Source organism: Hibiscus syriacus, unplaced genomic scaffold (assembly GCF_006381635.1).
Source record: "Hibiscus syriacus cultivar Baekdansim isolate YM2019G1 unplaced genomic scaffold, ASM638163v2 tig00112738_pilon, whole genome shotgun sequence".
Classification (NCBI taxonomy): domain Eukaryota; kingdom Viridiplantae; phylum Streptophyta; class Magnoliopsida; order Malvales; family Malvaceae; genus Hibiscus; species Hibiscus syriacus.
Window position 1 is genome coordinate 715673 of NW_024063392.1, and position 27579 is coordinate 743251.

Genomic DNA, 27579 nt, shown 5'->3' on the forward strand with positions numbered 1-27579 from the left:
GTAGGCCTCAAGACCTAGCTTCTCCCCTTTCTTAAATAAAATTCCCTTGCCTGGTGTGCCCTTTAAGTACCGTAGGATCTAGTACACAACCCTAAGATGTGACTCTCTGGGGTTGTGCATGAATTGGCTTACTTCACCAACTGCATAGGAAATATTCGGCCTAGTATGTGACAAGTATACGAGCTTTCCCGGTAGCCTCTGATAGGAACTTTTATCAACAACTGCTTCTTCTAATGCATCTCCAAGTCTATGGTTGACCTATAGAAGTCTCTACTGGCTTGCATCCCAGCTTGCCTGTTTCTGTCAATAAGTTAACAATGTATATTTGTTGAGATATGAAGATTCCTTCCCGAGAATGTGCTACCTCGATGCCTAGGAAGTATTTCAACTTACCCAGTTCCTCGACTTCAAATCCTTTATTAGGTATATCTTCAAATCTTCCATTATTTCCAACACTATAATGTCATCCACATAGACTAACAAGGTTATCACTCCCCCTAAAGTCGAATGTTTTACAACAGAGTATGATCACCTTGGCTCTGTCTATACCCCAACTTGAGCATTGCCTTGGTAAACCTTCAAAACCAAGCTCTCGGGGATTGTTTTAGTACATATAAAACCTTCAAAGAAGAGTAGTGAGAGAAGCTCCAACTTCTCTCTAAAAATTTAGGCGTTTTTCAAAAAATTCTCTCTATCCCCTTCAAATCCTTTAGATGGCGAGTCAAGTGAGATCTGTTGGGAAAAATTGTGTTACAATTATTATTTTCAATATTCCAGAGTGTCTTCATCATCAAGGTCTTTGGTTATTGTTCGATAAATATGGCGAGGTGGTCGATTCTTTCATCCCTATCAAAAGAAGCCAGGGAGGAAGCAGGTTCGGTTTTGTCCGCTTTTCTAGATTGGAGGACGCGAGGAGGGCTATCATCTATGCTGATAGATATTGGATTCAAGGTAATAAGGTTAGAGTTTTTATGGCGAGATTTCAACCTCGTGATGTTTTTTGGAGAAAAAAGTTTTCTGGTTCAAAATCAGTTGTGGTCAAGAGTAAAGAGGAGGATGTCAAAGAGGCTCCCATTATTGGTGTAGTTGACGAGGATAAGCTAATTACTCTTAGAGATAGTTTGGTTGGTTGGTGCAGAAAATTTATAAAAATGAAAGAGTTAGCTCCTATTATGCACAAGAAAGGCATTTTAGGCCCGAAAATTATGAGGTTAAGTGGTTTAGCAATTTTGATCATATTTGAAGATGAAGAGAGTAGGGACTATACTCTAAAAAATCAGATTGGAGCGTTGAATAAATGCTTTGACAAAGTGGATTTGTGGTCGGAAAACTTTCAGTGTAGCAGCTGACTGGCATGGTTATCATGCAGAGAGATCCCACCGTTTGTGTGGAGCCATTCAACTTTCAGAAACATTGCAGAAAAATGGGGAGCTCTTATCTCCATTGACATAGGGACCTTAAATCCTGACTCGTTTGATAGGGCCTTGTTTCAGATCATTACGAACTGCAATGATCGAGTGGAAGAATCCTTTGTTTTGAAAGTCGGGGAACAGTCTTTTACAGTATATGTTTCTGAGTTTGAACCTTGCTTTAGCCCATATTCCGTCTGGGATGATTCGTCTGTGTTGGAAACGTCAGTTGCCTCTCCGTTACCCACGGAGGGGGAACTTGCTGGTGTCTCGCCAGTAAAGTCTTCTGAGTTGGTGGTAGGTGCTGGAACGTTTTCACGAGTAAATTTTGATTCCACTAATATTAAGGAAGTTCAGCTAGAAACTCGAGCGTTTATTGATTGGCACGCATACTGGTGGTGGAACGTGTGGTTCAGGTGCCGAGGAAGTAGGAGATGGTCCTTGTTTCGAAGAGGTATGGGCTGTTGAAGTTGTGTCCCCGACAGTCCGTAATGGGGTAGCTGCGCATGGGTCTGATTGCCAGAAGAGTGGCACTTTTAATTCTTGGAGGTAGTTAGGGGGGCGCAAGTGGGGTCTAAGGTGGCACTGTGTGATACAATCGATGATAATGTGCATGGGCATAAGCTGCCGATTTGTGCTAACCCGACAGTTTGTAATGGGGCATCTATGCTCGGTTCAGTTGGCCAGAGGAGTGGAGATCTTAACATTTTGGAGGGAGCTAGTGGGATACACGTGGGCTCAGGTTTGGATGTGTGATGCTAGAGTTGATAATGCGCATACGCCAGCACATGTTTCTTGATGTTAGTGGTAGGCGTTTGACTTCAATTAGAAATGTTGGTTTACGGCAGACCAAGTTAATATTCAATAGTAAAAGGTTCTTGGAGACCCCGAATGTGGATTCGATTAGTGGGGCAGCTGTGCAGGATTCTGTCTATCAAAGTGGTGGCACTTTTCATGCCTTGGAGAGTGTTAGTAGGGTGCACGTTGGGTCTAAGGATGTAACCAAAGGTTACGTGAAGTTGCCAGATGTGCCGACCACGCCTACTGATGGAATTAAGGTAATGGTGGTACACGAGGAAGTGCTTGCTGGTTAGGGGATGGGGTTATCGAAATCCGAAAAAGTGGTGGTACACGAGGAAGTGGTGGTTCAAGGTAAGAGGGGCAGATGAAGACAGCAGGAAAAGTTGTGAGCTTGCACGTGCTTTTGAGGGAAAGAAGGATTATTCTATTCATTTCCCTGTTGGATGGACGTGTAGATTCTAAGGTGGTGGTGGATGAGTTTAATGTGGGCCTTACAAATAAGTGTGCATTCAAAAGATCTAAGGGTTATTTAATTGATTTCCCCATTTTGGATGGGCATCAGAAACAAAGAGCTTTGGAGGAGAGAAATGTTATATTTAGTTCTCCAAAATTTTCGGCTCACCAAAGGAAGCCTCGTTAAAGTCGAAGCAAGAGTTCTCAGAGGAAGGTGCATAGAGAGGAAGTTTTTCCTGATCTTGAAGGCTCTAAAGTGGGTTTGATATCGGAAGATTATGGCAGTGGAAGTTTTGGTACTTTCAGGCGATTCTTTACTATTTATTTATATGGAGTTGGAGGTTCGGATGGTCTCTGTCGACAAGTCGAGCAAGAAGAGGCAGTAAGGCGGAAGCTGATTCTTGTACTTTTATCGTGTGGAAGTTCAGGGCTTTTGTTTTTTGATTTTGGCTTTTATGGATTGAGTCAGCTATGATATTCGGCTTCTGTTTTAATTGTTTTGTTTTTGTGTTGGTTTTCGGGCTAAGTTCAGGTGTTAAGTCTGGTCAGTCATTTTTATGACTGTTGTAGCTTAGATGGATTTCGCTGTGTTAGTGTTGTTGTGTAGGGTTTTTTTCGGTTGTTTTTGGTTTGTTTATGTTGGGGGTGGCGATCTAGTTGTATCTTATGGTTAATGAAATCTTAAGGCACTCTTTTCATCCTTCCGCTGATTAAGGAGGTTTTTAACGAGGCCTTCAATTCCTATAAAAAAAATATAAAACCTTCAAAGAGGGAATTGGCTAAGTGGGGCTGTGTGTAGGCAAGTTGTGTTAGTTTTAGGGATTTGTGATTTATGTTTCGTTGCAGTTAGGTGTTTTTTGTTTCCTATGTTTTATTACTATGGTTGTTCAATAATATTTTGAGACACTCTTCTTAGAAAAAATGAAGAAATAATATGTCTTATTTCTTGAATGAGTACAAGGCTTCCTTTTATACAGAGGGAAATTACAACAAAAAAAAATAAACTAATTAGAGCCAATATTTAACAGCTTCTACTTTCCTACTTTGTCTTGATTTACAACTTTTACTTTCTATATTTACATAGAAAACAGATCCTAGAATATCTCAGGATTATGACTAAATCAAGGCTTTCAATGACCGAATTTCCAACACTCCCCCTCAAGCTGGTTTAAAGATATCTTCCATAGCCAGCTTGCTAGTCAGCTTACCAAATTGCTTCTTGTGTAGTCCCTTCGTTAGTACATCAACTAATTGTTCATCAGTTGGAAGATATGTCATGCATATTATTCTCACATTGACTTTCTCCTTGATGAAATGTTTATCCACTTCTATATGTTTCGTGCGATCATGAAGAACTGAATTATGAGCGATAGCAATAGCAGCTTTGTTGTCACAATAGACCTTCATTGGAGTCGAGTAAGAGAACTTTAGTTCTTCAAGAATCCTTTTTATCCACATCGCCTCGCAGATTCCATGGGCAACGGCTCTGAATTCTCCTTTAGCACTCCTAGCTACCACATTTTGTTTTTTACTCTGCCATGTAACTAGGTTTTCTCCAACAAAGGAACAGTATCCAAACGTTGATCTTCTGTCTGTAACACTTCCTGCCCAATCTGCGTCTGTGTAGACTTCAACTTGAAGATGTTCATGTTTCTTGAACAGTAAGCCTCTTCTTGGAGTTCCTTTCAAATATCTTAAGATCCTACAGACGGCCTCAAAATGCTCTGCCCCTCGTGAGTGCATGAATTGACTTACCATGCTAACTGCAAAATCAATATCAGGCCGTGTATGAGACAAGTAAATCAACTTCCCTACAAGTCTCTGATATTGTTCCCTGTCCTTTACTTCTTCAACCTTAGCAGCTTGTAACTTTAAGTTTGGCTCAACCGGAGTTTCAACCATTTTACAACCAAGTAGACCTGTTTCTCCAAGGAGATCAAGAACATATTTTCTCTGATTGACAAATATGTCTTCCTTAGATCTTGCAAATTCCATCCCAAGGAAATACTTAAGAGCTCCCAGGTCCTTAATTTGGAACTCCTTTGCTAGTCTTTTCTTCAGAGTAGCTAATTCTGTTTCATCATCATTAGTGAGAATAATATTTTTTTTATAGGAATTGGAGGCCTCGTTAAAAAACTCCTCATGATTAACGAACCACCAAATCAGTGTTCCTTAATCAGCAAAAGGGGGGAAAGAGTGCCTCGATTTATTAATAGAGCATACTCGTACAACAGGGTAAACAAATACACCTTAAACACCAGCATAAGAAACAGACTCCCAGCACAAACTACTTAGAACCACAACACATACAAAACTCATCCAATCCCCTGTTTAGCCAAAGAATCTGCCTCCCAATTACAACTCCTAGGAACGTGCCTAACAATAATCTCCCTAGCCGAAATTAAAGATACAATTTTCCAAACCAAAGAACTAAAGAAAGGAGGAGCTGTAATCGGCAACACAATCCAGTCCACAACTATTTTACAGTCACTCTCAATGATCAGTCTTCCCTCCTTAGCCCAATCTGATGCGAGAAAAAAATCAATGCCTTTCTCTATTGCCTTCAATTCAGCCAAAGGGGGAAGACAAGGACCAACACCATTCGAGAAAGACCCTAAGGTAAAACCACTAGAGTCCTTCAAAATGCCTCCAATTCCGCCCACTAGCCCATCACCTCTTACCGCCCCATCAACATTAAACTTAAAAAAATGTGTTGGAGGAGGAAGCCAACTCTGAACGGGTTTCCTTTTAACAGTAGGACAAGGAAACTTGTCTGCAATAGTGGGATCCCCAATAAGAGAGTCGACTTGAATATTAACATTCGGGAATTTTGCTAGATACCATTTGGCCAATCTGAATCTTGAAATGAAGAAAAGAGATGATTTGTCCAACTTCAGCTTATCAAACACCACCGAATTCCTAGTCTTCCATATTGACCAGAAAACATCACCTGGAATAAATTTCCAGATTAAAGAATTCACCCTTAAATTAGACCAAGAACTCATAAGAGATGGCGGATCTTTAGGCAGAACTGAAGAGATATCCCAAAGTCTGAAAAAACTATTCCATAAATTCCCTGCAACCGAGCAGGAAATAAATAAATACTGGACAGTTTCTTCCTGATTTAAACATAATGGACATAATACTACCTCCAAAGCAATACCGCTTCTCTTCAACTCCGATCTGATTGCCAATTTTTAGTGGGAAACCTGCCACAGAAAAGTTTCGACTTTGGGAGGAGCGAGACCAAACCAAACCTCCTTACTCCAATTAAATGTACCACCAGACTTAAGGGATAGAATCGACCTGCAGGATTTGACTGAGAACAAACCATCTCCCTTCCCCGACCACAAAAGGAAGTCATCCACTGAGTCAGACAATATGATATTATCAAGCAGAGACATAAGTTGAATCCAATGATCTAACTCCCAATCACATAAGTTTTGCCTAGATTGAATGTTCCATACCTAGCCATTATTCACAAAACAACCAAACTCCGACACCTTACCCCACTTATTAGTTGAAAGTGCATAAATCCTTGGAAATTGATTTTTTAGTGTGTCATCGTTTACCCAAATATCATTCCAGGAAGATATAGACTTGCCATTACCAACTTGAATCTTGGCATGAGTTCTTAACTTGTTTCCAACTTCATCTTCTTTCATAAAATTGTTAATGATACCTTTCCAAATCCACGAGTCCATAGGAGAAACTACTCTGTCAATTGAGAGGGACAGATTACTTACATTATGCTTGCTACAGATCAATTTTTTCCATTGAGTATCTTTTCCATTCCCAAACTTCCAAACCCATTTACCAAGCAACGCCTGTTTAAAAGATTCAGATCCACAACTCCCAATCCTCCCTCTTCCAGTGGTTGACAAACGTTTTTCCAGCTCAACCAGTGAATATGGTTGTGTGTAGTACTCCCCCCCAAAGAAATCTGGCCATTAAAGTCTGAATCTTCTGGTTCACCTTATATGGCATTTTGAACAAAGATAGGAAAAAAATCGGAAGCGAGGACAGAACTGACTTCAACAGCACCACTCTCCCCACCATTGACAGTGTTGAAGCTTTCCAACCTGATAATTTCGAATGAAATTTCTGGATGATAGGATCCCAAATAGCCTCAGAATTATTCTTAGCACCTAACGGAAGGCCTAGGTACACTGAAGGAAAAGAACCTATAGCACAACCAGCCATAGCAGCCCATTCGTTTAAGATGCCATTTTCCAGATTAATGGCATAAAGATGACTTTTTGAAAGATTTAGATGTAGCCCCGTCATTATACTGAAAATCCTCGGAACTCTCCTAATATTTAAAATTTGAGTAGAAGAATCTTGACAGAAAAGGATAAGGTTATCGGCAAACTGTAAGTGAGTTAATTGAAAGGGATCAAAACTCCCAACCGAAAACCCTTGAAAGAGACCCAAATTAGAAGCTTTACTCAGCATAAGATTCAAGAGTTCTCCAACTATATCGAACAAAAGAGGGGATGAACTACATCCTTGTCGAAGTCCTTTAGCCATAGAAAACTCCTCTGTTGGAGAGCCATTCAACAATACCGAGATTGATGTCGAAGAAAGACAATGCTCTATCCATGATACACCAGTGAGAATAATATCATCAACATAAACAATCAAAATTGCAACTTTACCATTTTTTGAATGTTTATAAAATACTGTGTGATCAGCTTGACTCTGCAAGAAGCCATAACTGATAACTGTCTTTCCAAAGCGGTCAAACCAAGCTCTTGGTGACTGTTTGAGTCCATATAGTGACTTATGTAATCTGCATACTTTGTTACTGCCAAGTTTCTTCTCAAATCCCGGCGGTAGGCTCATATACACCTCCTCTTCCAGATCACCATTGAGAAATGCATTTTTAACGTCAAGTTGATGTTGAGGCCAATCGGAGTTCTCTGCAAGAGATAACAACACTCTAATAGAATTTATTTTAGCAATAGGAGCAAAAGTCTCTTGGTAGTCAATCCCATATGTCTGAGTAAAGCCTTTAGCCACCAATCTCGCCTTGTATCTCCGCTTCCATCAGCTTTACTTTTTATTGTGAACACCCATTTACACCCGACTATTTTCTTACCTTTGGGTAAATCAACAATCTCCCATGTACCACTTCTCCTTAGAGCATTCATGTCCTCCATGACTGCTAATTTCCAATTCAGATCATCCAATGCTTCCTGTATATTCCTTGGAACAAACAAATGTGAAATCCTAGATGTGAAAGCTTTATGGTTTTTTGATAGTCGTTGATAGGAAAGATATTTTGCAATGGGATGTTGAGTGCAATTTCGGACACCTTTCCTAAGTGCTATAGGGATATCAAGATCAGGAATACTAGGTGAATTGTTGGACAAAGTGGAGGAAATCAAAGGTGTAGTAGGGATAGGATTAAGTGAAGTTTCGACATCAGAACTCAGATCTTCAGATTGGTTTCGTGCAGGGTTGATATTTGAGTCTTTATTTCTCAGATAAAACCTCTTCCTAGTATAAACCTGAAGCTCATAATTCAAATCACATTGATTAGTTTGTAGTATTTCTCCCCCTTAACGAGAATCTCCTTTACTAGGCACCAACGAACCTGGTTCTCCTAGGCAATCATTATTAGAAACACTTGAATTTGGATTTTCAAAGCGACCACTCTCTGAAATGTGTGGTTTTTGTGTAGGATAAATGACATTAGGTAGTGAGATAGAAATGTCCCAAAAATTGTCTTCTACATCACTTGTCTCCCCCTGAAGAGAATATTTTGTGAAATAAGGTTTTGTTTCCAAAAACGACACATCCATTCTCATATGAATTTTTTTTTTTTTTTTGAGGATCAAAACACTTATACCCATTTTTATTTGAAGAGTACCCCAAAAAAACGCATTTAATAGCACGTGGGTCAAGTTTTGAACAAAATTGGCATGGAACATGAACGTAGACAGTACATCCAAAAACTTTGACAGGTAATTCAGAAAACAACTTTGTTCTAGGAAAAAATGATTTTAGGCAATCGAGTGGTGTTTTGTATGTTAACACCTTAGTAGGCATCCTATTTATCAAGTAAGCGGCTGTTAAAACTGCTTCACCCCATAAGTATTTGGGAACATGCATGTAAAACATTATGGCACGTGCTACTTCAAGTAAATGTTTATTTTTCGTTCTGCAATGCCATTTTGTTGAGGGGTATCTCGACATGTAGAGTGATGAAAAATCCCTTTCTCTTTCAAAAAATCACTTAAGTGCTCGTTAAAATATTTTGTTCCATTGTCAGAATGTAAAATACTAATCTTGGTTTGAAATTGGTTTTCAATCAGAGTGTAAAAATTTTTGAATAAATTTTTCACGTCAGACTTTTTATTCATTAGATAAATCCAACATAAACGTGTGTTGTCATCAATAAAAGTAACAAACCACCTTTTACCAGAAATAGTAGTAACTTTAGAAAGGCCCCAAACATCACTATGAATCAGATAAAAAAGTTTGGAGGCCTGATAATCTTTTAGTAAATAGGGTGAACGACCGTTTTATGAAAAAATATAATTTTCACAATGAAAAGAACAATCGATCCCTTTAAATAATTTTAGAAATAAGTGTTTCAAATAAAGAAAACTAGGATGTCCTAGTCTATAGTGCCACAACATTATTTTTTCTCGAACAGAAATTGAACTTGTACTACTAAAGCTTTGAACTTTTTTATTACTGATAGATACTTCATCAAAGTAAGAAAGACCTTCAATCATCCTAGCTCATCCAATCATCATCCCCGAGTTCCGATCCTGAAATTCACAATGTGATTCAAAGAAGGTAATGCAACAATTAGAATCTCTAGATAGTTTACTAACAGACAAAAGATTGCAGGCTAATTTAGGGACACAAAGAACATTATTGAGATTAATTTTCTGTGTCAGTTTAATGAGTCATTTTCCTGCAATAGGTGAAAAACTACCATCGGCAATTCTAATTTTTTTCATTTCCAAGGCAAGGTGAATAGGTATTAAATAAATGAGAAAAACTAGTCATGTGATCTGAGGCTCCGGAATCTATTATCCACGGAGAGGAATTTTGACAAGAAAGGGCTTTAGGATTACTACCTGTTTGTGCCAAAGAAACACTAGGAATATCTGATGAGGAATTGGATTTTATCAGCTTCAAGAGTTGATCAATTTGCTCTTTGTTGAAGGGACTTGAGTTAGCTTCACTTGCAGTAGGAATTCCACGATTCTTCTCTCCTTGCTTGCTGCTTTTCCAGTTCGTAGGTTTGCCATGAATTTTCCAACATGTCTTACGTGTATGGTGGGGTTTGTTGCAAAAATCGCACCAGACCCATGGTTTATCATCAGACCAGCGCTGGTAGTTTGTTGCCTTGTAGGCTGCAACATCACTCAATAAGGCAGAATTTTCAATTAACTCACCAGTACTCCTCTTTTTGAGCATGACATTCCTTCCGCTTTCTTATCTTCTAACTTCGGCAAATACTTCGCCAATGGATGGAAGAGGAGGTCTGTCAATAATCCTTCCTCGTACTTCATCAAACTCAACATTGAGGCCGTCAAGAAACTTGTAAATACGGCTGTCTTTTGCAGTTTTCTTATGGTGATTACAGTCGTCAGTACTTTTCCATTCGCATGTGTTGAAGAGATCAAGATCCTGCCAACCTTTTCAACGAATGGAAATATGTGGTGACAGAATTATCTCCTTGACGAATCTCCTCTAATTTTAAAGTCAACTCAAAAACCTGAGATTGGTTGCCCAGGTCAGAATACATCTGACTAACATTATCCCACAATTCTTTTACAGTAGGATAGCACATGTAATTGGAGCTTATGTCCTCCTCCATGGAATTCACCAGCCATGTCATAACCATGGAGTTTTCAGTATCCCAAGTGGCGTACAACGGATCATCAACAGCAGGAGCCTTCTTGTCACCAATGATGTAACCGATTCCCTTGCCCACGAATATACATCCGGACTGATTGTAACCATCGGAGGAAGTTGTAACCATTTAAGCGGATATTGGTGATTTAGACGGAATGAGGATTGGAGTGGTGTTGCAGAGTGGCCGCAGCAGGGGTTGAGGTGATTTCCGATTCTGACATGGCTACGGTGATTTTGGAGTTACTGGGTTTTAGGGTTAAGACACAATTATAGCTCCGATACCATCTTATAAAAAATGAAGAAACAATATGTCTTATTTCTTGAATGAGGCTTCCTTTTATACAGAGGGAAATTATAACAAAAAAAAAGAAACTAATTAGAGCCAATATTTGACAATATTTAACAACTTCTACTTTCCTACTGTCTTGATTTACAACTTTTACTTTCATATTTAATTAGAAAACAGATCCTATAATATCTCATGGATTATGACTAAATCAAGGCTTTCAATGACCGAATTTCCAACAACTCTTTTCCTCCTTCCAATGTCATACGAAATAAATAGTCATATTTCGTAAGGTATGAAGGGGTTTTTAATGAGGTATCCCTTTCCTATCAAAACCAAATATATAAAACCTTTAGCCTGCATACTACCTGTCCAATATTTAGACTAAACATTGGTGGGACATCCATGTAGACTTCCTCTTCAAGCTCCCTATGTAAAAAGGCATTTTTGATGTCAAATTGTTGTAATTTCCATCATCGATTAACAACTAGTGACAACAATACTCTCACAATGTTCATCTTTGCAAGAGGGCCAAATGTTTCAAGGTAGTTTATTCCATACATTTGAGTGTACCCTTTAGCAACTAGCCTTGCAACAGGGACAATAGAGTTTAGATTAGTAAGAAAAACTTTATGGTTGGGGATAAGTTTTTGTATGACATGAATAAGTATAAATGATGTTTTGTGCAATCCCTAGTTCCTTTTTTAATAGTAATGGGAAAATCATTTAAATTAGGATTTTCAGTGTCAGTGGTATTGTCATTATTGGGATTAGGTTCAGCAGTAATTAGCTGGGGTTGTATATGAGAGGAGGATGATTGAACTTGCTCTTGTGCCTTCCTTTTTTAGTAAACCAGTAGAGGGCAAGTAGTATATTGAATCCTTTGTTGTTATGGGGTATAAGGTTTTGTCTCGGGTTGTATGGCTTCAACTTGGGCTGGTTCAAGTTGGTTTGTAGGTTGGTGTGTAATAAGGGGTTGTTGGTTAGATGATGTAGGTTCTGAAAAATCAAGGAGGAAGAGATCTTTGTCCTTATCTTCTGTGAATGAGATCTCCCCCTGAAGATAAGGACGGGTAAAGTAATTTTCTTCTTCTTCAAAAGTAACACCATCAGATACAAAGTGTTTTTTTTTTTTTTTGTGGAGGATGGTCACACTTGTATCCCGTTTGGGTGGAAGAATAACCGAGAAAGACGCATTTGATTGCCCGTAGATCAAGTTCCCCTTGTTTTGAGAATGTACATGGACAAAGGCCACACATCCGAATATTTTGGGGGTGAGGTTGTTTGAGGCATTAAAATTAAGAAAGAACGTTGTTAGAGCCTTCATAGGACTTTGAGATTCAATGACCTTTGTAGGCTGCCAATTTATCATACGAGTAGCTGTTAGGACAACCTCCCTCAATATTTTGTTTAGGAACATTTTTCCGGAATAAGAGAGCTCTTGTAATTGCTAAAATATGCCCATTTTTTCTTTCAGCTACACTATTTTGTTGGGGTTTACTAACGCACGATAATTCATGTATGATGCCCTTTTTTAAGAAGTATGGTGAGGGAAATTGATTGAAATAATCTTTGGCATTGTCTGACTAAAACCTCTTAATTTCAGCATCAAATTGGGTCTTGATCATATTGTAGAAAGTTTGGAAGATAGAGCTTACATCAGATTTTTGTTTTAGGAGGAATATCCAAGATACACTGGTACAATCATCAACAAAGGATACAAACCATCAAGCCCCTAAAATATTAGGAATAAAGGATGGTCCCCATACACCACTATGAATAAGAGTAAAAAGAGTTGAAGTTCTTTTATTGCTTACTGGGAAAGAAGTACATTTGTGTTTTGCAAGTTCACAAACATCACAATGAAAATTTTCAACTTTTGACTCTTTGAACAATAATGATTTTAAGGACTCTAAAGGACGGATGACTAAGGCGAAGGTGATGGAGCCAAACTTGCTCTTTATTGGTTTTAACAGATTCGGAGAGGAAAGATAATGGCTAGGAGTTTAGAACACTAACTTGCCCACTGTATTCTTCAAAATAGTATAGCCCATTCATGTCCAACCATCCTCCTTGTACCCTGTTCCTGAAAAATACATTGAGTGGGATAAAAAACCACATTGCAGTTAGAATCTTTGGTAATTTTCTGGATAGATAGAAAATTGGTAAACAACTTTGGAACATGGATGACATTTTTAAGAGTGAGGGTTTCGCTTACAACATCTCCCTGACCAGCAACTGTAATTATCGAACCATCAACAACAATAATTTTTTTATTACTAGGACAAGGTGTATATGAGATAAAGTTTTTTAAGGAGTGGGTCACATGGTCTGTGGCTTCTAAGTCAATGATCCAAGAACTTTTGGTGGGTATATCCTACACTTTAGAAGTTTGAGAAGAGGATATACCTGAAAAAGCTAAACTGCAAGTACCTCTTGAAGAAGGTTTTTCCAGTGATCCCAACAGACTTTTTAGCTTCTCAATCTCCTCTCTATTTAACTCAACAAGTGATTCTTGAGAAATGCTCTCCCCAATCTGTTGTTTCATTGTGTATGCTTGCCTTTTTGGTTGCCCATTTTTAGCTAAAAAAATTTATTTGTTGTTTGTGGCCTTATATGGAGTTTCCAACATTTCTCCTTAGTAAGACAAGGTTTTTTTGCAATATGTGCACCAGAGAGTCTTTGTTGAGTGGCCTTGTGAATTCGGTTTGTCTATTGTCTTCACTGGTCGGCTGTTCTAGCCCCCAAAACTTTTTTTTCATTTACAACCTTTGTAACCAAGCTGACCTTTCCACCTGCTATTCTCAATCATAACTCCTCTTCTTCCTTCCTCAACCTGAACAATTGCTATTATCTCATTTAGTGATGGTAGGTCCTCCTTTCCAAGCATTTGAACCCTTACTGCATTAGTTATCCAAAAATTATGCCTTGGGTTCCTCCTCCAAAGGGTTATCTAAAATTGAATGTGGATGCAGCTGTGAGTGGAGATTGGCGAAAAAGTGGTATAGGTGGTTTATTAAGAGATGTGGTTGGTGCAATGATGGGTTCTTTGGTGGAGCTTAAAGCCATTAAGAAGGGTTTAATTTTCTTTGATTCTCTTCTTCAGCGGTACAAGAATCGTTGGATTGTTGAAACTGATAGTAAACTAGCAGTAGATTGGGTTAAGAATTTAGATAGATGTCCTTTTGTTTATGTAAATTTAGTGAAGGACATTGCTGCTACGTTAAGAGAAATGGAGGGTGTTATTAGATGGGTTGATAGAACAACTAATATAGAGGCCTGTGTTTTAAAAGGCGCGAGGCGCTCCAAGGCGATTAGCTACCCGAGAGCCTCAATTTTTGAGGTGCTTTGAGGCGAGGGATTCACGTACGCGAGGCGCTTAATTTTACAAAACATTTGTTAATATTTTATAACCAGACCTCAAACAAAAAACAACTTAATAATTAACTTAATAAGCAAAAACACCAAGTAGCATATGTCATATTGTATCTCAAAAAGACATAAAAAACATCATCAATAATCAAAATGCCTAAAACTCATCTTCATCATCATCGTCATCAACATCAATCCCAAGTACCTCCTCCTCCCCATCATCTTCGGAAAGTCCAATATCCTGTTCTATCTCTTCATCGTCTTCATCAATCAAATTTAGTCCAGTAGAGGGCCTTCTACGAGTGGAGGTTTGGGCAACACCCTTTTCTTTATCTCTTGATGAACTTGATGTAGATTTTCTTTTAGTGGAATAAGTAGCTTGAGATGCCCCGAAAGCTTTATCAACAACAGACCATGTTAAATCATCTCCATCAAAGACACAGTAGTCCTCCTCACCATCTTCATCGTCCATATGGCCCATCAACCACTTGTTGCTTTCATCTATTTCCTTCAAAAGAATAGGATCTGTGGTGTCTTTTTATAAATTAAAATTAAGGAAAAAAAACTTTTAGAAATTAAAATTAAGGATAAACCCTTTTATAAATTATAATATAGACCACAACTTTTCATAAACATTCATATTTTAAACCATTTCAGGCCACGTAAGCTGATGATTCTCCGAAATTCTCCTGCGCTTCACCTCTTGAACAAGCGCCTGCTTCACGAGACTATTCGTCTCGTCGTAATCTTTGTTCATCAACCGACTCGTCGCGTTGGTCAGATTGACCTGCGCTTCGGAAAACCCGGCCGTGCAGTTTAGAAACATCTGTTTCATGTCCTTTGTGAACACGTACTTAGTAAAGTGCATCATGTTGGCTGATTGGAGTCCTACACTATGGTTTAGACAAGATAGGACGATGGTTGCGATCCCTATTTTATCGGTCGACTCGCCCCGGGGGTCGGATTTTACGCACCCGACGCAGGTCGTGGGGACATCCGCGTTGTGGCATTCGGATTGGGATTAGGGCTTCCTCGGCGGAATCTAGGTTTCGATGTCCGACGTGGTTGAAGGAGATGGAAAGAAGAAAAAGAATGAGTGTGTAAAGAGGCAAAGCAATCTGTAATGGGTCATTGTACGTGAATCGCTAAAAGCATCGCCTCGTCGCCTCTCGCCACCTCATGTACTCGCCGCCGCCTTGGTGGTCGGAGGCTTTCTTCTAAACGCCTCACCTAGCGCCTCAAAGCGCCTCAGGCGCGCTTTTTAAAACACAGATAGAGGCTAATAGCTTAGCTAAGGCTGATATTGGTTAGTTTTATTGTTTTGTTTAGGATGTTTGTTTGAGTGTTTCGGGTTGTTCTTTGCAAGGGGGCTTGGCTGTTTTTTAACATTATGTAACTTTTCTGCTATCAATGAATTTTGAGGCACTCTTTTCCTCCTTTCGCTGATTAAGGAGAACCTATTGGCGCTCCTTTAATCATGAAGAGGGTTTTTAACGAGGCCTCCACTTCTTATAAAAAAATTAATATTTAGTCCCGCAAGAAAATCATAAATTCGATCCTTTTCAATGAACCTTTTAAGAAGTGTTGCATCTTCACTACATCTCATTTGGATACACCAGTAATGGTTCATTTCCTGCCATAGGCCTTGCAATAGGTTGGAATATTAAGTGATCGAACGACTTCCTTGGTTAGTAGATGAAATCTTAGTATTGATTTCATAGATTTGTGCAGCATCTCGAACCTTTGAATATGTTTGTTTCACTGTTTCCTATATCTCTTTGGCTGTGTTAAGGAACATACAAGTGTCATTGATTTCGGGCACTATAGAATTCCACAGCAAAGACATCACCAACAAATCCTGCTCACCCCAAGCCTCAAACTTAGGATCTCCTTCTTCTGGTCCATTTCCAAGTAGATGACTCAATTTTCCTCTCCCCTTCAAGAACGCGCGAACCAGTTGAGACCACTTCAGGTTGTTCTGCCCATTTAGTTTATAGGTTGCCTGGATGTTTTGCAAATCACTTGCTGAATTTGAGTGATTTCCTCCATCACTTGAGACTTCTGAGATAGCTCAATGTTGCTGGTTTCAGTACCTCCAGCCATGTCCTTTTTGAACAGGTTCTATTGGTTCGAAGGTAAGTAGGGAGAGAAGGGGCTGCCAACAAAACCGAGTGAAAAAACTCTCCTAGCATCGAGCTAAAAAAACTCTGATACCATGTCAAAAAGTGACCTGATTCGATTGATTTGTTCATAGAAATTTTACACTGGTTCTTATAGACCTAATAAGCCTAAGTTAGGAAACTCTAAACAAGGAAAGAGTTTGATTCTAGAAATATTTGACCTAGAATAAATCCCTCAAAGTTAGGGATTACAATCACTAACATATTTACAGAATATCCTATTTAATACAACCAATATTCCTCATTTAGGAAATTGGAATCTGACATTAATTATGTCTTTTATAGCCTTAATGTTTCCCCCTTTATAGTTCTTTTTTCAATTATTCTTTTGCTCTTTAAAGATAACTTGTTTTCTTATCCATTTGTAGTTTCCAATAGAGTGCTCCCTTCCTTGGATGCTAGTGGATCACGTGCTCGAGTCTCAAAGTGCTGGTCTTCTTGAAAGTGTGTTGATGCCATTTGACATTTATAACGATTCAGCACAGCATGCACTGGTTGTGCTAAAGCAGCGCTTCCTCTACGATGAAATTGAGGCTGAGGTAAATGACTTCTCACCTGTTCTCTGGGAATTTGGATGTGTTCATCTTTCTGCATATATCAGCATTATCTATCTGAAATTTATAAAAGATCAATTGAACAATCTTTGGGATTTTTTTCTGTTTTTGTAGGTGGACCATTGTTTTGATATATTTGTTTCAAAATTATGTGAAACTATTTTCACATATTACAAGAGCTGGTCTTCTAGGTATGTTTGTTGTTTCCTGTGATGCATATGCACTAATGAACTTTGAAGCTAAAGCTAACTAGGTCGTGTTTTCACATTCTGTAGTGAACTGCTTGATCCTTCATTCCTCTTTGCCTTGGACAATGGAGAAAAGTATTCTATACAACCTATGCGGTTTACTTCACTTCTAAAGATGACTAGAGTGAAGGTAAATATGTAATCTACGTTTATTAGCTTGGTATATTTGATATTTTTGTGGTTTACCAGTACAATTAAAGTCTTTGATTAGCATCTTATGCATTCTTCTTTAGGGATTGGATTGCTAGTTCTTTTTCATCAACACAGTGTTGTCATTTTATGTTATGTAGTTCAGATTTATGATAGCATTTCCTCACTAGGTCCGTTAGTACATCCATAATGATTGGGTTTCTATGCTTTGAATTTCTCCTATCAATTTGGCCAGCAGCCTGCCCTTCTATTTTCTTGCATTCTCTGCATTTATTTCTGGCACTCATTTTTTATTATCAGTGTAACTTGTAAGGTATTTATTTCTGGTTCCTTGTCTTATTATTTTGGGTTATAATATAAGTTGCATGTCTTTTCCTTCTCTCTTTTCTTGTTTATTAAAAAATAATAATTATGTAGTTTGTATCTTAGACTAATACTTTCAATTGATGTCAACTTTTGCAATGTACAGTTACTTGGGAGGACAATTAATTTAAGAAGTCTGATTGCTGAACGGATGAATAAAGTCTTCAGAGAAAATCTTGAGTTTCTCTTTGATCGTTTTGAGTCTCAAGATCTATGTGCCATAGTGGTTAGTGGCTACCTTTTCTTTTTTATTTTCTTTTTGTGGTTTTATATTTGTGTTTCACACCAATGACAAACATGATCTCTTTTTGCAGGAATTAGAAAAGCTGGTAGATATACTGAAGCATTCCCATGAATTACTTTCAAAAGATCTTTCAATAGACTCATTCAGTCTCATGCTAAATGAGATACAGGAGAACATATCTCTTGTGTCATTTTCTAGTCGACTAGCTTCTCAGGTTCAACAAAATTTTCCAGATTTGAATGTAACTTTAGCTCAGTTTTTGGATCACAAGTCATTTATTGCTTGGTTTTCACTTCTGTGTGCTAGATTTGGTCTGAGATGCAAAATGATTTTCTGCCAAACTTTGTCCTTTGCAATACTACTCAGCGTTTTATCCGATCTTCCAAAGTTCCTCTTGCTCCTGTACAAAAGCCATCAGTTCCACATGCCAAGCCAAACTTCTATTGTGGTACTCAAGTAAGAAGCTATGGTTAATTGTGTTCCGATTATTTCTACATTTGCAAGTTTTTTGAAGATTTTTGCAAAAGTAACTGCATTTTTGGTGAACTTTTTTTAAGCAAAAAAGATCCCCCTTTCTCTCTGCTGGGGTTGCAAATTGACATCCACAAATAGATTGCTTAAAGGTTTTAGCTTATATGCACTGTTTTCCCTTTTATGATTGCAGGATTTAAATTCTGCACATCAAAGTTTTGCGCGATTGCATAGTGGATTTTTTGGGATTCCACACATGATTTCTGTTGTTAAACTTCTAGGATCTAGGTCATTACCGTGGCTTATCCGAGCACTGCTGGATCATATATCAAACAAGGTATGCATGAATTATGGGCTCAAGTTATACTTCTTTTGTAGTAACCAGAGTGTAGATTTCGTAATCAACTAAAGGCAACATTTTACTTGAAGTGCTTCATGGGTAGTGCATATGCCTTCTTTTATCTGATTTTTCCCTTGATATTTGAAGCATTATCGATTGTCAAGATGTAATTCGTGGTAATTTATTGCAATCCTTAAGTGCTATAATCTTCACCCTCTAAAGATATAATATCCAGGCTGCACTGCTAGTGGAAGTTCAATCTAACATATGGTTCACTGCATGTTCCAGATTGCTACACTTGAGCCTATGATCACAGGCTTGCAAGAAGCACTGCCGAAATCAATTGGACTTCTTCCTTTTGATGGGGGTGTGACAGGTACAAGCCGGTGTTATTTGTCTTTTTCTTCTAGTGTACTTCAAAAATTCATCGATCTCATGCAAGTAGTATTGAAAGATATACTCCTCTTTATCTCCTTTGTTCCCCATGCAATTGCTTAGGATGCTCCCTTTTATGCAGTATCAAAATGCTAAGCTTCAATTGATATGAAAATTATAACCTTCATCCCATACAATGCTGAGCTTCAATGTCTGTGTTTAGGATTTCAGACCTGCCATGTTTTATAGTTTCATTCAATTACAAATACACAGACATCTGATATATTTATGAACAATTTAAGAAAGTCAAGGCAATTTATGTTTATGTGATTTCCTGAAATGCTTGTTGATGCCAAATAAAGAAACTTTCCAAGGTGCATTGCAGGATAGCATTTTTAATGAGCAATTGAAGTAGATTTTATCACTCATACAGAAAGTAAACAAAGTGATTTTGGTGACCTTTATTGAGTTTCACAAGTGATTTGTTTGACTTTTTCTTTATTTGTACTTCTGAACTTCAGAACTAAGACTACTACTGATGGGAAATTTTGGTGTGTAAATTGTTAAGGGAACATTTGTTTAGGGAACAGGACTCAGTTCTTGTTAAAAGTATATTTTCTCGGACTAGGTAGGTTTCAAAAAGAAATTTCAAGGTTGAGATCTAGTCATGATTTGTGTGTAGTACTGAATTTTTTACAGGTCTGATAATTATCTCTGTTTTTATTATTTTATCCTTTTTGTTAGCGGTGGAAAAGGTTGTTAGCAGATCTATTGTTGTCATTTCACTTGTATACTGATTTCTATGTGTAGGATGTATGAGGCTAGTTAAAGAGAAACTCAGCTGGGAAACAAAACCAGAGCTCAAAGCAGAAGTTCTTCGCGGAATAAAGGAGATTGGAAGTGTATTATATTGGATGGGGCTCCTTGATATTGTTTTGGTTAGTTCCAATTTCATCATTAGTGAGTGCTACCCCAGCTACTTGCAGGGGATAAATATGACTTGGAAATGTCTTATAGATATAGGTACAAGAGCTTAAAACAAATTAATGATAGCCTGATAGGTACAAGAGCTTAATCTGAATACAAGCCCACAATTTACTTTAAAGTAGTGTAAGACAACAATGTGGAACTTGGTTAAATTAATTTACCCTTGCAACTTATTTGTGAATATACTTGCAGTTTTATTGTTTCATGATATTCAATCTTCATTTTCTATTGTATATTTCAAGTACGGGACAATTATACTATTGGTGCATGCCCTTTCTAGAATTAATAAGGAAATAAGATTAGTAAATGAGCACAACCAAGTATGTTTAAATATTATTATACTATTGTAAAAAAGGATGTTTGATTATACCTATAGGGGTGGTTAAGTCGTTTTCCTCCTCTTATCTGCTGGATCCTACCAGAAACCCAATGGACATAAAGAAATATTGTACCTTATCATGTTTGACCTTATACGGTGTTGTCTGAACAATTCTTATCATTAGCTCATTGCATCAATCTCTAATTTTATTGGTGTTGTTGTTTTTGCATCTAACTGCGGTAAGTTTCCTTTATAGAGAGAGTTGGATACCACACATTTCATGCAAACAGCAGCTTGGTTGGGCTTGCTTCCTGGTGCAGATGGGCAAACATTGTATTCACAAAATGGTGGAGACAGCCCTGTTGTCAACCTCTTCAAATCTGCTACAGCTGCAATTGTGTCAAACCCTAGGTGCCCAAATCCAACCTCCTTTTACACAATGTCAAAACAGGCAGAAGCTGCAGGTATTGCATATACTTAGTATTCTTTGATTCATTGAGGCTACTTAAGATTTGCTAAACAGAAGAAAATTATCAATTAATTGAATCTAGGTACAATTTTCTGCCCTCATCTCTTTGAAATAGGAAAACATGCAAAAACTGTAATGTTGGTTTGTCAAAATCAAGAAAAATATTTTTGTAACTATAAAGTGATCACTCATCTGTTCAGTATTGGGTTTCTTGTGGTCTAATATTGGGGTCCCTCCACCTAAATATAATTGGTTTCGATAGGATTCTAAGACGCTGTAGTGTTTTAATACTTAATATTTTACCCTTGAATAAACACTAGCCACCATCTCTGTCTTCTTTTCTACTTATTGTTCTAAGGGGTCTTGTGACTTCCTTATGCTGCAGATCTTTTGTACAAGGCTAACTTAAATACGGGAAGTGTGTTAGAATACGCACTTGCATTTACAAGTGCAGCATTAGATAAATATTGCAGTAAATGGAGTGCTGCTCCAAAGACTGGGTTCATTGACATCACAACTTCAAAGGATTTCTATCGTATATACAGTGGCCTCCAAATTGTAAGGAACGATCTTCTATAAACCTTAACATTAATATAGCCATATCTTTTATGATTGATCTCAACAAGTGAATTCATAACCTTGCAGTGCCTCGAACCGTTTAAGAGGGATCTGTTACATCTGTATTAAATGCTTACAAACCTGTTGAGAATTATTTGTCCCACTTTAATATGTTGCTTATTTCAAATGACTTTTTTTTGGGCTTGAACAATAGGGATATCTGGAGCAGTCTGTTCAATTACAGCCCAACAATCATGATATGCTGGGCGATTCAGTTGCTTGGGGTGGCTGTACCATAATATACTTGCTTGGGCAACAGCTGCATTTCGAGCTATTTGATTTTTCATATCAAATCCTAAACATTGCCGAAGTTGAAGCTGCATCAATGACACAAACACATAGAAGTCCCCATTCTGGCCAGGTACAGGAATCTTATTTCTGTTTTATCATTTATGCATGATTACTTTTAACGAAAGGTTTATCTGTTTAAGTATATTGAAAACCTGGTTCACAATTTTCTCCCTTCTGTTTATGACTCATTCTTAAAACGAAACTTGGTACGAGGTTTGGGCTCTAGGACTAGACTAAATTGCTGTAACACCCAACCCTATTTTGGGAAACTCTGAAAACCCTCTTTCATACATATGTATAAACTTAACTTGAGCCTACACGTGGGAGCACCTTTTGTTGGATAAAATTGTCTTTCGAGTCAAAACAGACAATGCCTCACAGGTTAGATGTGAATCACACAGTAGTGAATTGTGAATGAGTCTGAACTATCACTTATGTTGTGGTGTCGTATTTTTGAGTCGCATGACAGAATGAGGCTTATATTAGCCAAAATGACCAGAAATTATTTTCACATGCTTCATGTATAACTTGTGAAAGCCAATGTAAATCTGTTTTTAATGGCATTACTATTTTGGAAAGGGATGGGATACCATGCTAGAAGCAATGAAGAAAGCAAGGAGGTTGAACAATCACGTTTTTTCGATGCTGAAAGCACGTTGCCCTCTCGAAGACAAAACAGCTTGTGCTATCAAGCAAAGTGGTGCCCCTCTACCTCGGATTAAGTTTGAGAATACTGTTTCTGCATTCGAAACACTGCCGCAGAGAGGTACCTGAGCGAGTGCATCCGTGTTCTCGTCGCGTAATACACTTTGGAAAGACCAAAAATTATATATAGACATCGCGTGAAGATAGATAATGAATGATGGATGAGGCTCAAATGATTCGTTGGTGGCAATGGTGTCATGCCATTGTCTCTTATGTTCTCGCCAGGGACCTTGTTTTTGTATACTTTGCTCTTTTAGGTCTTCATGAACCCTACTAAGATTTGCAATATATGTGCGAATAGTCGAGTGCAAATGTTTTAACAATTATAGTTCTTCTGATAACCAGAGGAATTGCATCGACTCATAGATCATATGGTACTCGATTTAGATTAGTCGGTCGTTGAATTGAATACCGACAATTATATCAAAAAGTATCCAACAAATTAGGAGATGGATTTTAATATCTACAATAAATCCATCGAGAAAAAATAGACTCCATCCATGATAAAATAAAATTGACCGGGTTTGTTCGTTGAATTAATTGAAATTTTATCAAATCGGTAAAAAAAATATCGGTTGAACCAATAAAAACATAATTGAAATTTTAATTAATGTTGAGTTTGTCTTTAAAAATTGGTTCAATTTTATTTAGTATTTATTGATAATTAATAGTAATTTTTTTTAAATATATATATTAAACTTTTGACCAAATTATCAAACATATTAATCATGATCATCAAAAGCTCCTATGCCCAAAACATAGCAGAACCACGTAATATTCGAATAATGTTTCTCAAATGTTATCTTAAAAATTAGAAACCTAACGTAATATCATTTCTCACATTTAGGCGGCTTCGCTCCAACATTAAATCATTCATAAACCCTTGTTTCAAAAATTAATAACAAATATATTTTTGGGTAAAGTACACATATGGTCCTCCAACTATAGGGTGCTATTGTGTTGAGAACCTCATCTATTAAAAATTACAAAATAGTTTCCTTACTATAAGGTGTTGTTTTGTTGAGTCTCCTAACTATTAAAAGTTACAAAATGACCATTTGATTATTTATATTTTTCAAACTTGTCTTTTTCCATTGAAAATTGATAATTGTCTAAGCTGAACGTTAACCTACTGATTGAGATATGATAAAAATCATATTTTAGTGTTGTCTATTGGAACCGTCGTTGCTTTCAAGTATTGAGTCAAAGGCATAACGTTTCAAGCTCTAGCTCGACAACATAACGTAAACAAAAAATCGAGTGACTCAAGCACTAGCCTTGACTATTGACTCGATGACATAACGTCCAGGTGATAATTTTTAATGAAAAATAGCGAGTTTAGAACATATTAATAGTCAGGTGATAATTTTGTAACTTTTAATAGTCGGATAACTCAACATGATAGTGTTCTATAGTTGGTGAATCGTTTTGTATCTTTTAATAATTAAGAGACTCAATAAAGTAGTTCCTTGTAGTCGGAGGACCATTTATATAGTTTACCCTATATTTTTTCTTTCCCATATTATATATTCTTTATTTAAATGGGTAAAATTTAACATCACTTAATTATCATTTGTAAACTACATGTTTAGTATTTAAATTTAAATTATCAGTTTTATTTTGTTTTAATACCTATTATTTATTTTTAAAATGATACATAATATTTATTTTTATTTTATTTTAGTACTCAATGTTAAAAACATAACGAAATTATATTTTTTATGAGTAAATTATAACATTCATCACTTAACTATCTTCTCACTTATATTCTGGTCACTAAAGTTTAATAAATTTCAATTTAACTACTCAACTTTTAAATTACTATTGTTTTAATCACTCTAATTTATTTTATTAATAATTTTTATGGCATGACATTTTATTATTATTTAATTAAAATAAAAATTAAAGTTAAAAGTTAAAGTGATTAAGTTAAGAATAATTTGAAAATTAAGTAATTAAAATAAAAATATTTAAACTTTAGTGATCAAAATAAGAGTGAAAAGATAATTGAGTGTTCAATAATATAATTTACTTATAAAAAGGTATCGTACAACAATTTTGGTGAGCTACGAAAACCAAACGAAAAGAAAACATTAAGAATGATTTTGAAATAAATGAAAATTTAGGTATTAAAATAAAATAAAATTAATAGTTTAGATACTAAATATATAGTTTATATTAATTATTTGGTTAAACTATAGTGATAGTCTCATATGTTTTTGCTATGACCGACTTTGGTCACAAACAAAAATAAGGAAAAATGGTACTTAATATTATCGATATGTTTAATTTTAGTCCCTCCATCGTTCAATTTACGTTAATCTTTAACGGAAATATGAGTTAACAATTAAAAATATAAATACAAATAGAAAAACCCATGTATCTTTCTTCTGCTCCTCTTTCTTCTTTCCATTAACTACCCACAACCAGACAAAACCATATATTGGGCGTGCTTGCCTATGGCTGTCTCACATTGCTCTCCTTCCGATCATCAAATCATCTCCCTTTTTGTTTCTCAAACCTAAATTACCCGAAAACGAATAAGGTTGCCTATAGACATGGAGTTATCTCTCTTCCCTTTGAAGAACAACAAAGGTCGTACCATCCTTACGTATCGTTTTAACAGATGAGACACGTCGAATCTCATCTTCTTCTTCTTATGCTTCTCCTTGTAGTGCTCAACGTCCACTAGTCCTTTTTTTCGTCTTGTGAAACTAAACAACGAGAACGACTTGGATTTTTCTCTTGCTACTGTTGATTCATTGTTGTTTTTGTTAACTCGTATTCCATTGATGCCCCTGATGTTGTTTTCGCTTTTGCTGGTTTTTTGGGTTTCGGGTCGTCGTAAAGCTCTCTTATGGGAAGCGTGAAGCTGTCCAATGGGTTGGTGGAGGAACGCGGGGAAACCGAGCGATGAGAAAGGAGGTGTAGAGTGAGCAAATGGCCGTGGAAGAATATATCATCGACGGGAGTCAAATCAACGGCGATGGAAGTCGGAGGTGGGGCTTCCGCTTAATTGGCCGTGGGGCTTCCGCTTAATTGGAAGAAGAAGAGTCGAGAGATATTTGTGTAGACACCTGTTTTTTGTTCAGGTTTTACTTTTTATTATTATTATTATTATTATTATTATTATATTTACATTTTTCTGCATACCCCAACCTAAAGTCCAACTTCAATTGCAAAACCCAAAACCCAGTATAGACCTAACACAGTTACAAAACTCAATCCGGCCCAAAGAGGGATCCGACTCGGCCCAATTGCATCAAAACCCGAAACTTATTAGGGTTTTTGATGGTTTCTAGCGTCACCATCAACAACGGATGTGGACCGTCCGATCAACCGACGCGTGTAGTGCACACGCCCAACCCTTCAACTTTCCCGTCGTGTGAGCCGTAATCGTAGCTCCTTGTCGCCGCTGTCATCACTCTAACACTTCCATCCATCAACACAATCAGTCACCAAGTCAATAATCAACATCAACAATCACAATAAAAAATTGAGAACAAATCAAAAGGAAATCTGGGGAAATCATACCCTACCCAGAGATACCATCACTCACATCCACAAGTCACCCAAAGTCCATCATGCAAGGAGATAAAAAGCAGAAGCAACAGGCACAAAAGAGGGAGCAGAGAGGAGGAACCGAACTAAAAAAAAAGAGATTCGGGGGTTTTTTGAGAAAAAAGTGGGAGAAAAAAACAAAGAGAACAACAAAAAGGAAAAAATAGCAAAAAGATGATGTTCTTACCTCGGTTCGAAGCAATGGAAGCCCAAGAGTCGTCGGTTCCTTTCTTTTTCGAAAGGTAAACCCTAGATCTAAGATTCTAGGGTATTTTTTTATGCTAAATGGAGATGATTTTTAGGTTTAGGAGAGCGAGAGGAAGTTTTTTTGGGGGGTTTGTCTTCTCCGGCCGTCGTGAACAGCCGTAGAGTACTGCCAGTGAGCAGCGGTCCTCTCTCTTCCCTTTGTTAATGAAACTGAGCAAATGAAGGGGTGATCGTTTTTTGGTCTTGGATGTATTTATATATATATTAAGTGTGGAACGATGTCGTTTGGGGAGAGTCTTTCAGCGTGTTTTAGTGCTTAGGGTAATAGCACTTTAGGTCCTATAGTTTGTAATCTTTCTGTTTTTACCATTGAATGAAACTCTTGTTTTCTTTCATTTCGAGCAGATTAATTGATTGATAATTCATTCTCGTCCCTGTTTGGCTAGTATGCATCTTTTCTATTTTTTCTGATTTTGGCTATTTGTTTTGCTTCATTTTCATTTCGGTCATTTATGTTTGCTTTTGCTTATCTTGGTTTAATGTATGATTTAGGCTTCAGATTTTCCCCTATGTTTATTTTAGTCACTATCCTTAGTATAGTATTTAGGATCTGATGGTTTTATTACATATTCAGCCCCTGTTATTTCTCGTTATTTTAACTTAATCTTTTGGTCATTTAGTTTCATATTAATTTTATTATTCTGATTTAAACCAAACATTTTTTTTATTTTTTTATATATGTTATCAAATGTTTTGTTATTATGTTATATATGTAAGCTTAATATCAATATTGTATGATTGCAAGATGTTCACCTTTATTTATTTTAATTTATATTACTTGTTTTAATTAGATTTATGGAATAATTTTTTTAGCACGATGTGTGTGTCTTATAAATGATATTTATATTTTTAGTATTACTCGAATATTTTCAAGAGTACCAATTTGTAGAACGGGCGTGGAAAGTATTGCTTGATCGAAGTAGTGCGATCCAATATGACGTTCTAACGAAATGTGAACTCTAAATAACCTAAATTTATATTTTATTGATAATCAATTCGTCTTTTCAAACGATACAATGAGTTTTGTTTTAAATAGAAATTTATGTAAATGTCGATTTTTAATTTATATTCGATTCATGTTTTTTTATCGATGAGGAAATATTCTTTTTGGTCAAGAAATAGGAGAGATAGCCTTCCCGTCGGAGGATGAGCCAATCTCAGTATTTCTTTTCGAATTAAAGGATTATCCCTAATAAATAATTGAAGGAAATTAATCAAACTTTAATAAATTCTAA

The 27579-nt window shown here is 36.9% G+C and overlaps 1 protein-coding gene and 1 long non-coding RNA gene across 2 annotated transcripts in view; one reads left to right on the top strand and one right to left on the bottom strand.

Annotated features, from left to right (window-relative positions):
* LOC120182762 (protein PIR) overlaps positions 1-22839 on the top strand; it is a 40280-nt gene extending 17441 nt beyond the window's left edge. The window contains exons 18-30 of the mRNA XM_039187634.1: positions 16751-16921; positions 17051-17127; positions 17212-17314; positions 17804-17923; positions 18012-18155; positions 18248-18397; positions 18606-18749; positions 19041-19128; positions 19938-20065; positions 20690-20897; positions 21288-21460; positions 21675-21881; positions 22391-22839. Of these exons, the coding sequence (XP_039043565.1) occupies positions 16751-16921; positions 17051-17127; positions 17212-17314; positions 17804-17923; positions 18012-18155; positions 18248-18397; positions 18606-18749; positions 19041-19128; positions 19938-20065; positions 20690-20897; positions 21288-21460; positions 21675-21881; positions 22391-22585 (1908 nt within the window). The 3' untranslated portion in view covers positions 22586-22839. The remainder of the gene's footprint in view (positions 1-16750; positions 16922-17050; positions 17128-17211; positions 17315-17803; positions 17924-18011; positions 18156-18247; positions 18398-18605; positions 18750-19040; positions 19129-19937; positions 20066-20689; positions 20898-21287; positions 21461-21674; positions 21882-22390) is intronic.
* A 2835-nt stretch (positions 22840-25674) lies between these two features.
* LOC120182764 lies at positions 25675-26495 on the bottom strand. The gene is made up of 3 exons (XR_005521863.1): positions 26265-26495; positions 26051-26163; positions 25675-25948 (listed from the first exon to the last, which is right to left on the bottom strand). It is a non-coding gene; the product is annotated as an uncharacterized LOC120182764 (long non-coding RNA).
* Positions 26496-27579: the final 1084 nt, after the last annotated feature.